This window comes from Montipora capricornis, chromosome 14 (assembly GCF_036669925.1).
Source record: "Montipora capricornis isolate CH-2021 chromosome 14, ASM3666992v2, whole genome shotgun sequence".
In the NCBI taxonomy this organism is placed as follows: domain Eukaryota; kingdom Metazoa; phylum Cnidaria; class Anthozoa; order Scleractinia; family Acroporidae; genus Montipora; species Montipora capricornis.
Genome location: NC_090896.1, coordinates 20,570,886 through 20,583,385, shown reverse-complemented (window position 1 = coordinate 20,583,385; position 12,500 = coordinate 20,570,886). Strand labels below are relative to the sequence as shown.

The following is a 12,500-nucleotide window of genomic DNA, read 5'->3' as shown; positions in this document are numbered from 1 at the left end:
CGAGGTTTCCGGCACGAAAGGTCGCCATTTTGAAATGTTTTTGGCCACGTTCGATATATCAATATTCACACATGACTACGAGTCTTTATGGTTAAATTCAAACATTATTTAGTTAAGAAATATCCGTTGAGACTTGTGAGACAGAGGAAACAGAACTGAGCCGTGAAATTTGACCATAAAGCCTCTTAGCCATGCCTTAATTCGAACGTGGCCTACGCTGTGTTATGTGCAGAACAGGATGCGCAGTGCAATACTAGGAAATCACCTTAACTAGATAAGTTGAATTGCAGTTATTTCGAATAAAAAAAATTATAACTACTGTTGCATGTTTTGGAACTCTGATACAAATCTGCAAACTATGTAAATTATTGACTGTTTCGTTGGCACTTAGCGATAGCTATTACTAGTTGAACTGTTTATCGTGGTAGAGTTATAGTTTGGAGTAGGAAAACTGACCAATACTATAAAGCATAATTCTTTGAGAAAAATTTCAGATCAGTTAGTTTTCAGTAAAGGTTGTTTAGAGCATTCGCGGCGGCATTTCGTAAAGTAGATGGGAATTTTAACTCCTTTCTGATAGAAGTTTAAATCACGCACTAGGATCTCATGGAATTGTGGAGTTAGTTTTTTAATAAGGAGAAAAAGCAAAGTCAGACTCAAGCTTCAGTTAAGTTGTTTACATCACGCGCTGTGGCCTTCCGAAAAGGTTTCTTTGATAGCTCTTTTTCTTCCATTTGATAGTTTGAATGGGCGGCGCTTTCACAAAGGAGGTGCCACTTTTTAAAGTACATGTAACACCACTTGGTTGGAAAACGCATTCTTTGACGTTTACTTGACTACAAGGCTTTGGAAGATTTTTCCTCATTTTATGACCAAACTTTTCCGGTCATGAATTCTCGTAGTCTCTTTCAATTGGGAGAAAAAGCAAAGTTAAACTTAATTCTCCGTAAACGTTTTTTCCAACTTAAAACAATCTGCAAATCCGCGAAAGGGAGTCCATATCCGCTAGTGGATCTGGACCGAGGGGTCCAAATCCGCTGTGACACCGGCATATCTTTGTTGGCTAATTCAGTTGATATCCTGCACATCTTCTAAAGAAACTTAATCAATTTATCTTTTATTGTCGGCATTGTAGGGGAACCGTTTCCAGTTGTGCTCGCTGTAGTGATTCCTCTGGTGGTAATTATCATTGTTGCTGGTGCATTGGCTTACATGAAGTTCAGAAAAATGCCCCAGGGGGAGCAAAATGACGGGCCAGGAAGGCGGTACACTATGGATGAAGTAAGCAGTTTCCATTTGTTTGGGGCTTTGTGACCTCCAATTTTTGCCATTGTAAGTTATTACAGAATCGCTTACCACTGCTAGTAACAAGCCAGAAAGTTACGCTGCGTCAGGATCCCATTACCCGGAGCCTCCATCTTGCATATTAACCCTCTGAGTCAACCCTTTCCCGTATCTCTCTATTTTTAGAAGCACCTCGCAGGGGAGCTTTACTGGGTGTTTTCACAATAGCCAATCATAAGAGACCTATGGTCAGCCATTTATTACGTCACATACGTGTGTGACGTATGTGAACCACTTAACGTATGTTTTGAGTCACATCGTCACATACGTCAAAATGTAGTAGTTCTAAAAATAGAAAGATACGGGACAAGGTTGACTCAAGGGTACAATACAGATGGAAGCTCCGGGTAATTGGCTCCTGGCTGCGTATGTTATTTATTTTTCATGGTCAGAATCAATATCCCTTACGAGAATTTATTTCAATGTTGCGTCGAACACCAACAAGTAATGAGCCACGAGAACGTAGTTATTTCAAATTTGCTTGAGGCGATACGGTGCTTATGCGAGAGCAACGATCTTTTCAGTGTCACTCTAGCAATCATTCTGCGCACTGGTGGCTCAGTTGGTTGAGCACCGGGCTGCCATTTGGGAGGTCGTGAATTCGACTCCGGCAGACTAACACTCTGGGTCTTTAAATCACTGAGGAGAAATTGTTGCCTTTGTAATGACATCAGCAAATGGTTAGACTCTCTAGTCTTCCCTTAACTGATAAACCTTAGTTCTTGTCTCACAACCCTTCAAAGTTCATAACTCTGTGGGACGTAAAAGAAAACATAAACTATTCGCACAGAGTAGGGCATGGAGTTCCCGGTGTTGTGGTCTGTCCTCTATGGTGTATCGTGGTTGGGAGGGTACGGAGATACTAGCTACATCAACTGGTATTCTAAAATCCGAAGGAATCCTTGTGACCGAGGGTTAGGACGCTTGCCTTGATCTTCGGAGATCTCGGGTTCAAGACCCGCTCTGACCACCCTTTGAATTTGTTCCTGATATTCCCTGGTTCAACTTCCCAGCTGCACTTGTAAATAGCCAACTGGTTTGCCTCCGGCCAGTTGGGATTCTTAACAGTTGTAGTTGTTGTGTTCTATTGTTTCGTTGATTGTGTTTCATTGGCCCTGAAAAGCCCCTATGGGGATCGGTCAATTAAGTATGTATGTATGTATGTATGTATGTATGTATGTATGTATGTATGTATAAAGACATGATGATAATGGTGATGTCCGGAGACGTTGCGTGATTTTTTCGCTTGCAATTAGCGGGTATCCATTAAATTTCACAGATGGACGAGAGAGACAGAAGAAGTCTTGGTCGTCTGACTGGTGAAACCAACCCCTACGAAATCGAAGCTAATCGTGTTATTGCTCCCGAAACTGGCTTCATACGACAGTGGCCTGAAATCCCTAGAGCATATCTTAAAATCGCGGAGGAACTGGGCTCTGGTGCCTTTGGCGTGGTAAGGAAAGGATACCTGATGCGCAACAACAAGGTTATTGAATGCGCTGTCAAAATGCTGAAAAGTAAGTGTATAACAAGAAGAATAAAATGTGTGTCTTCCTTGTTGAAGCAAACTGGTATTATTATGTGAGGGAATTTAGGTTGCTTTTTTACGATTTTGGACACCATTCAACTACCTGTCGCGGTATATAGAAAGTGAAAACAGGCAAATACGGCAAAAATATGTACTGTCTGCTGAAGATGTGACAAAGCACTAAGATTGTGTTGCGATGTAGGGGGTGTAGTGATCCATGTAACGCATTTCTAGCTTGAGATCAGTTTTTGGGAGCCTGGTTCTTCCAGGTTGTTCTGTTTCCTTACACACCTTACAAAAACTGTCATCGTTGAAGGGGGAAGAATCCTATTGTTCACTAGCATTAATTTTGGTACAGGTGGAGAAAGTAAACTACTCTCACTTGCTCTCTGCTTCCTTTAATTTTAGTCTCCAGCCTTATTAATTCTCACAGCTCGTGAAATACTTCTACTTTATCCATAGACCAATTTAAATTGGCTAACTCAGTGTTGTTCACTAACCAATTCAAATCTTCCGAGGTTAAGCTTTCTTGTGGTGTATTCTATTTGCATTACAATGTAGCAGTCATATTTAAATGATATGGAAATACTTGGCAGAAAACGTTTTATCCTCAAAGGGTTTGAATTGGGTACAACTTTAATTTGAGTTTGCCGAATTGGTCTATTACACATCCATAAACAGTGAAGTCTTAAAAGAGACCACGTCGCAGTTGTTGACGTGATCTGGACAAGCATGCAAGAATTGCTTTATTGCTGCTGTCAGATCTCATGCACATCTTTCCAAATACTAAGCGGACTGACCATTTGTGCCTTTGGCTTTATCACTGGCACCATTACAGAAAACACGATTAACATTAAAGGCAATTACGGAAAATGGAATCTATTTCAAAGTCTTAAGCCGAGTACGATAAAAGCCAGTTGCATTTTGATCGATTTGTTACAAAGAACAACTTCTTGGCATTACTTTCAACAATCTTGGAAATCAGTAATAGCTGATGAAAAATAAATCTACGCTTTTACTCTCGAAATTTTGGTACACAGGCCGAGTTACGATAAAATCTCAATTTACAATGTACATCGATTGCAGTACATTCTCGCGTAATTATTTATAACTTTAAATTTATCTTTCTTTCTACAAAGGCAATTAAAATTATTTCTGTAACAACATTGAAGATCACCAACAGTAAAGCATTACAGCTAAGAATCTTACTTGGCGTACAAAGAACACCCGCGATGCTTACTTTTAACGAAAAAAAAAATCTTTTGGCAAAATGTCAGATCATTTTCACCGTTGTTAAAATTATACGATATTGGCGTTTCTCATGGTAACAAAATACGATTTCGTACGATGATATTGATCATGGTGATTAACTTTTCCAGGGCACGGAACTGAGAATGAATTAAGAGATTTGTACAATGAACTCAACATTATGGCCTCGGTTGGCAACCATCCTAATGTCGTCAGTTTGATTGGCGCATGCTCAGAGGACGGTAAGTGATGCAAGTTACTTGGCTTCTCCAAGTAACTGTCTGTGAAAATATCCCTCTTGCGCTGAGCTTGGCTTGGCAACACTGCATAGGGTGCTTTGACAGACTGCTGAAGGCACAAGTTTCATTTTTTTCTTACTTTGTAACTGCATTCATGTTGAAGTTTATTTCTGAAACTGACAAGTATTCCCGTTTTAAAGGTTCAAACTTTATAGTAACAAAATTTATTATATAGATACTGATGAAATACTAGGATTTTCCTTCTTACGAAAAAATCATATCTTCGGCACCGCGGGTCGTCATGGTAACTAACACGGTTAGCCAATAAAACGCGAGCTTCCCCTTCATTGTAAAGGTAAAGGTAAAGATACACGTTATTTAACGTCGGAAGTTCCTTTACTCTCTAGAGAGTACTCTCCCAGGAAGCCGACTGTGCGCTCATTTTACCCCCCTCTTTCCACCAGTGCTCCGTTTTAAGGGTATTTACAGCTACTTAGGCTACACTGAAAGGAAAGAAGTCGAAACAAGGATGTGAGATCCGGGGATCGAACTCAGGACCTTATGCACCAAGGCCGCGCACTAACCGACTGTGCCACCCTTGCTCCTGATCCTGTAAGATACATTTGTGCTGTAATATAATTCTTCTCTAGTATATAAACATTTATAGTGCACAATTTGACATTATCATGATTTGTTTTTCATAACTTTCATATATCGTTTCATGTTACACAACATCATGCGTGTTTTAGCGATTGATGACCACTTTTTCACCATCTCGAAAATGAATAAAAGAAGTTGTTTTTAATCTGGACATCAATATCTATATAATAAACAAAACATTACATTGGCCGTTTGGTGATACGAATTTTATCTTCTCGTGCTAATAGTACCTCTCACTCGTCCGCTGTATGCGCTCACTCCTGAGAGATACTATCAGCACTCCAGGATAAAATTCGTATCACCAAGCGGCCATGTAGTATCCTTTATGTGTATACCCTCTGCCAAAGTTACGATTTTTTTTCCTTGTCCAAGAAAAGTAAAGCTACTAGTCTAGCCTTTTGCAAATGTCAGAGGAACCGCAGCACTTCTAGCCTCTGGCCTGTTACCCATTTCTTTGAACTTACCAGACCCTTACCACCCAACATATTCAGGCGGCAGTGAGAATTAAAAACTTAAAGTTATAAAAAATAAATCAGCTGACGAACCGAGAAGGAGACCTAGGGTTGCGTTAAATGTAGTGTTGGAAAAAAATCTTCAATAAAGAACTCGGGTAAATAACGTACTTGAGTACACGGGCCGTATTCCAAAATGGCCACCATTTTAGTATTCTTTTGTTTGCTTGCAAATTAGTCGTGGTACCTCGTTCAAGGTTAAATATTCTTTTGAGTTTTTAGCTTAAGAACGAGGCAACAAGGGCTATTTTGCAAGCAAACAAGAGAATACTAAATGACGGGCATATTGGAATTAGGTGTATTTGTCAGTGCTTTTGTGGGAAACCGAGGCAGAATGCTGGATTTTACAGGCCACTCATTAATTATTGCAGGCTAGGTTGCCAAAGAGAGCATCATACATCATGTCTTTGGCTACGTTGATGTTGTCCCCACTTTCGATAATCAAAATCCTGGGTAAAGAAATACATATTTTTCTGTAGTCCGCGTTGTTCTTTGTGTTAGGTCCTCTGTGGGTTGTAGTAAAATTTGCTGAGAATGGTTCTCTGTTGGATTACATACGAAAACATAAAAAGTATCCAGACTATGTAAACACCATGGAAGAGGAGGTACAGGAACTAACGAACCAGAAAATTTTGCGACTCGCTTATGGCATCGCAAAAGGAATGAATCATTTAGCAAAAGTAAAGGTAAGAAACAAACAAGAATTATACTGTGTTGTCGGGCCAACTTATGTACTGAAAAACAAAGCAGTAACTTAAGTTCAGCCTTCTGTAGTGACGAAGGCAACTGGAAGAGTCAGTTATTTTCCGTTTTGTCGTTACCACATTCAACTCAAGAGGAAACACAGCAACATGCTACTGACATTATTATTGTGAATGACAACAGCTTTATTTCCGGTTCCCATCATTAATTTCCCAAAAGAACTTGTAGCTACTGAGTTCTTTCTTCCTCTTCCTTTAAATGCTAAATGTAAATGCTTTGTTTATAGTGGAAGAGCACTTACAGTAGCTATCAAGCTAGTTCACAGGCACCCCACTTTTAATAATCTGAGAGAAACACTTCAAGCTTAGTAGAAACAAGATTAAGAACCCCAACTGGCATGAGGCAACCAGTTGGCTATTGTTTACAAAGCGTGGTAGAGTTAAATCAGGGAAAACGGGAAACAAATTCAAACCAGAGGTTAGAACGACGGTTAGAACGGGATTTGAACTCGAGGTGAGCAACCGGATGCAACCACTGGACCATGCCGCCTCCTCCATATAATTCGGGCATTTAGACATTGGTTGAAAAGTTCTCTGGAAATCAGCAACGTCTAAGGTTAGATTCCAATGACGCCCGAGAATATCTGCAACCTAAAAACTGCACAAGCGCGGCCAATATAGTCACTGACATCAGTGTCTTAAGGCTGTTAAGGTTTAGGAAAGCCACGCATTATATGTGTGCTGGTCCTTTGATTTTTCTGTGTAGTGCGTCCACCGTGACCTGGCCTGCCGGAACGTGTTGCTGGGAAAAAACCTCATTCCTATGGTATCGGACTTTGGACTTGCACGCGACATATACGAAAGTGGAGCTTACGAAACTACATCCGGGGTAATATTTATATCTCCTTTTTTGTGTGTGTGCTTATATTTACTAATTTATATTTTTAACTCTCTATGTGAAATGCAACTTACGTCGTTTATAAGTGGGATTTTTAATGTAGAGGTCATCTTCATGTTTGGATATTGTTAACAAAGCAAGTCTTTGAAAAACATACTTAACAGTTAGAAATTTGCCGAAAATATAACCTAACCGATCTTTCCAGTTCCAGCAACTCAAGCCACTGTCAGCCTTTCCGACTTATTTAACTTGTAGAATTTGAAAATTAAAATTTTTTCGTCTTTTTTTTTTCGAAAAATTGAGGTATCTAAGCCCTTTTGTTCGCAAGGCTAGTAGGGTGGTCCTCGTGATGAAGTTAGCTTAGTAACTAAGGTTGAAGGATAGGCACGGGTACAAGCCCTAGCCAGATAAGGCTACCCTATCACATGGGTAACTACTGTAGACGGTTGAGTTTGCATCATTTCGGCTTTTTCATATCTTTATTCGTGGAGTTGAATTATAATTTTGTCACTGTCCTTCACGTTCATCGTGAGATTCTGATTTTGCGGAAAAACAACATTTTTTTTGTAAACGTTTAGACAAATGAAACTGTAATTTCAGTCTTGTGTGGTGACGCTAGTCCATTTCGTCGATTAATGAAGCATTGAAATATTACCGGGGTAAGAGGGCCATCAGCCTTATCATTGATGTTATCCTACCTCCTTGAAACGAAACACCTACAGTGTCTTGCATTGCCCCGTGTGTTGTAGTAAAATGGTGCTTACAGATAATAGTTGATGCAACCGCTGGCTTGCTTTTCGTGACCAACTTTGACCATGGAACCCCATTATATACCATTGAGTATTTGTGTTCACTTTGTTAGGGTAAATTACCAGTTCGTTGGATGGCTCTGGAATCACTTCAGGATTATTCATATACATCAGAGAGTGATGTGTCAGTAAAGTGTTATAACTTCTAGATTATTATTTTTTTTGTCAGAAAAATTCGTCAAATAGAACCTTGCTGTCAAAAAATGTAACTTTTTGAGCGAAAGTACATGGGCGAAAGGTCAATAGTGGCAGTGTTAAAAATTACAAGGCATTACGGAGTTCACTTCAACCCAAGCGGGTATAAGCCACGGAGTAATTTGGCCTGCGTATGTTTTCTCAATGTCTCTCACCTTAGTGAGTTGACCTTGAGTATAGCTGCAGTGCAGGATCGCGAGTTACCTTCACAGCTCATCAGTGATTATTAGTTTATCAAGTCTCATTTATAGGAGGAATGAACGATGATTAAAGTACCATAGAACAGTAGACTCCTTATACACGTTTCAAATGGCGCACCCAATAACCTTGCGCTTCGGAGCGTTTGTCCTCACGTACTTTATCCTGGCCGGGGAGATTGTTATCAGTGTTACGTGGTCAGCTGTTTTGTTTCTGTGTTGTTTCAGATGGTCGTATGGTGTGGTGTTGTGGGAAATAGAGACTCAGGGTGAGCTTTGATATTATTGTTGATTTATCTGCTAAGAGCATGATATATGTTCTGCAAATGATGTTCCACCTGGCAGTCACCACTGGTCCTACTTTAGTCTTAAAGATAATGTTGTAGAGTCTTTTTTCTAATTTCTACTAATCCTGCTGAAATAGCTCATTTTATTGCACAACTGAATTCCTCTAGGGCTAGCGCCGTGGGCCCTAACAGTATTCCAGTTTTCCTTCTGAAAATTCTGATAGATTACATTGCTGAACCACTTTCTCATCTAATTAATGTCTTTAAATTCTGGAATTTTTCCTGATAAACTTAAGCTAGTTCAGGTTACTCCTGCATATATTTAAAAAGATAATTATAGACCAATTTCAATCGAAAAGTCAATGTACAAACGAATTTATAAATTCTTACAGAAGCACAAAGTATCTTGAAGTGATCTTGATTCTAATCTTACCTGGAGAAATCATATAAACGATCCTTGTCAAGAGACTTCAAAATAACTGTTGATATTATATCTAAAGTTAGATACCTTGTTAATTCTTACATTCTTGTCACGATCTGCTATTAATTTACCTTTTTTTGATTTATGGAGTCCAAATTTGGGGACTTACCCTTCCATCTTATCTAAAACCACTTCAGGTGATTCAAAAAAGACTTGTGAGAGTTATCAGATTGACATCTACTTGGGTAGTCCAGTCTTCTGGCAATTTCCTTTCCTTTTAATTTCTTGTTATTTTGTATTTCAGTATAACTTAAAGATTTCATTTCAATTACTGTAACCTTGTAAATAGGCTACGAAGTAAAATAAAGCTAGTTCAGGTTACTCCTGCATATACTCCTGCATATACTCCGCGCACCGGTGGCTCAGTTGGTTGAGCACCGGGCTGTCACGCGGGAGGTCGTGAGTTCAACTCCGGCCGGACCAACACTCAGGGTCTTTAAATAACTGAGGAGAAAGTGCTGCCTTTGTGATTACATCTGCAAATGGTTAGACTCTCTAGTCTTCTCGGATAAGGACGATAAGCCGGAGGTCCCGTCTCACAACCCTTGTTCATTAACTCTGTGGGACGTTAAAGATCCCACACACTATTCGAAAAGAGTAGGGGACAGTGTTCCCGGTGTTGTGGTCTGACCTTTCCAGCATGTGGTCGGCTTGACAGGATTAGCTTGAAGGGCTTCTGTGTGAATGAGACCACAATTGTGTATAACAGCCAGAAGCCAGGCTACTTAGTCAAGTGCTGGAGCCTTACTCAAAACTCAAATTTATCATTATCATTATTATTTCAAACGCATTTTGATCCCTCTATTCGCCTTTCCTATCAGGTCAAGTTCCATACGCTGCCTTAGGAGGACAAGAAATTGTTGAGACATTAAGAAGGAGGGAAAGACTTCCAAAACCGGATGGATGTACCGATGAAATGTAACGGCGTCTTCAATTCAACATAATTATTTTGTTGTCTCTGTCATATATTTATTAGTTGCAAAGTACTGAAATGAAAGATCGTCGCAGTTAGCTGTTTGTTTATTTTGTTTATTTGTTGAAGGAGGTTAGTATATACAGTCTAAACCCGTTAATACGGTCCTCAATGGGCCTAAAAAAATTGGCGGTATTACCGGGGTAGGGTCAAACTTCATGACTAAGGCACCGTTTACACGAACGCAGTTTCACATCGACACGGTTTTATGACTTTCGAAACCGCGTCAAAATCGATGCGGTTTGGAAGTGTTAATACGAAACCGTTTTCGCCAGAAAATCAAAGTCGTGATGGAAAAAGCGAGCGCTGCACTATTTGCCAAATTCACCATTTTGAATCGAACAATGCAAATTTCGGGCCAAAATAGTAACCGTATTTAAATCGATGCGGTTTTGCCGTTTATTCGACAGATGAAACCGTATCGTTTTGAAAACGCTCTACTATCGGCAGCGTTTTCAAATCAACCCGATTTCGCCTACGGTCTCGATCGGTGTCGTGTAAACAGAAGGCGTAACCACATCGAAAACGATGGGGTTACAAATGTAACCGCGTTCGTGTAAACGCTGCGTAAAGGTACCGTAATGACTAATATCGCATTGGCACTTTTCAAGTAAAGCTGTGATCCTCGCAGTAATGAAGGCAATTTTAGCAATTGCGAAGAGATGCCAGAAAAATTCAGGACTTCAACGTGGTTTCAAACCCGTGACCTCGCTATACCGCTGCGATGCTAGAGCCAACTGAGCTATGAAGCCACTGACGTTGGGAGTTGGTCATTTGTGGGTTCTAATGTTCCCGTGATGAATGAATGAACGTGAAATTATGCATTCAAAGAGAAGAGTTAAAATATGCATCTACTTTAGGAAATGCCGTAGGGCGTGCTTTAAACAACATTTACTGAAATTCAAGTCTAGCTTCGCTTCTTCTCCTCATTGAAAATTAATACGAGAATTTATGACTTGACAAGTTTGGTTATAAAAAAAGGAAAAATCTTCTGAAGCCTTGTAATCAAGTAACTTCTAAGAACGCGTCTTCCAACCAAGAGGTGTTACTTCAAAAAGTGGCACCTCCTTTGTGGAAGCGCCGCCCATTCAAACTATCAAATGGAAGAAAAAAGCAACGCTTTTCGAAAAAGCCACAGCGCGTGCTTTTAACAACTTTAACTGAAGCTTAAGTCTGACTTTGCTTTTTTTTTCTTTATGAAAACGATAACACGACAATTCTATGAATTCCAAGTGCGTTATTTCAGCTTGTGTCAGAAAGGAATTAAAAACCGCATCTACATACTTTTATACGAACTGACTCTGTACCGATCAACAGTTAAATAAATAAGCTGTAATATGGGGGGGGGGGGGGGGATTAGACCCGCTAGCCGATTTAGTCCCCCGGGGGTCCAAAGGCAGTGTAGCCCAGTGGTTAGGGCGCTTGCCTTGAGATCTGGATATCCCAGGTTCAAGACCCGCTCTGACCACTCGTTGAATTTTTTCCTTGTAGTCCCTGTTTCAACTTCTCAGCTGCACTTGTAAATACCCAACTGCCTGCCGGGGGGGGGTCCAAATTCGCTAGGACACCAGAGTTCCACTGTATTGCCAGACAACAACAACAGGGACTACATCCCCTACTCTTCTCGAACAGTGTGTGGATTCTTTAAGGTAATATTAAGTACTCAGAATAACGACTCCGAGAAAACTTGAAAGTCTTATCGTTTGCAGATGGAATTACAAAGAAAGCACTTTCCCCTTAGTTATTTAAAACCCTACGTGTTAGTCTGACCGTGGTTGGAGCCCGCGACCTCCTGCACCCAAGTTAAGTGTCCTCTCGACTGAGCCATCTGGCTGACCATTTGCAAGTGACAAGTAAGCATGAAAAAAGGCCAGGCTTACTTACCTAACTGCCATAATCTTCCAAACTTTCATTTTATGTTCATTCGTCAATTTAAATATATGACACTTAATATATTCTAAATTCAATTCATTCACTTCTAGTGGGATATAACTTGAACTCTGAATTGATCAGCTCCCAGGTGGCTTGGTATCTCAGTTGGTAGAGCAAGTGCAGCGCAATTGCAGGGTCCTGGTTTCCAATCCTGTTCAAGCCTGGATTTTTTCAAGCTTCCTTTGCAACTGCTTTAAAAGTTGCGATGATCTTAGCTTTAATTTCATGGTCATTGCGCAGTTCAAATATATGACATTTCATATTTTCTACAATTACCGCAATTATCAACTTATAACATGTTTTGATTTTCTCTGTTTGTTTTTAGCTATGACATCATGTTAAATTGCTGGCACGCTAACCCGAAACAAAGACCAACATTTGAAGAGCTTGTGCATTTGACAGACACATTGTTGACTGCAGAGGCCGTAAGTATATTTAAAAAGAGATGATCGAAAAAATGCGGTTTTTTTTTTTCAGCGATCGGTCAGCGTTGATA

At 40.0% G+C, this 12,500-nt stretch overlaps 1 protein-coding gene across 2 annotated transcripts in view; it reads left to right on the top strand.

Moving 5' to 3' along the window:
- LOC138031277 (uncharacterized) overlaps nt 1–12,500 on the top strand; it is a 110,062-nt gene that overhangs the window by 95,867 nt on the left and 1,695 nt on the right. For both annotated transcript variants that reach the window (XM_068878972.1, XM_068878973.1), the window contains exons 9-17: nt 1,136–1,281; nt 2,624–2,861; nt 4,252–4,362; nt 6,033–6,217; nt 6,999–7,121; nt 7,993–8,063; nt 8,560–8,600; nt 9,921–10,017; nt 12,330–12,429. In XM_068878972.1, the coding sequence (XP_068735073.1) occupies nt 1,136–1,281; nt 2,624–2,861; nt 4,252–4,362; nt 6,033–6,217; nt 6,999–7,121; nt 7,993–8,063; nt 8,560–8,600; nt 9,921–10,017; nt 12,330–12,429 (1,112 nt within the window). The remainder of the gene's footprint in view (nt 1–1,135; nt 1,282–2,623; nt 2,862–4,251; nt 4,363–6,032; nt 6,218–6,998; nt 7,122–7,992; nt 8,064–8,559; nt 8,601–9,920; nt 10,018–12,329; nt 12,430–12,500) is intronic.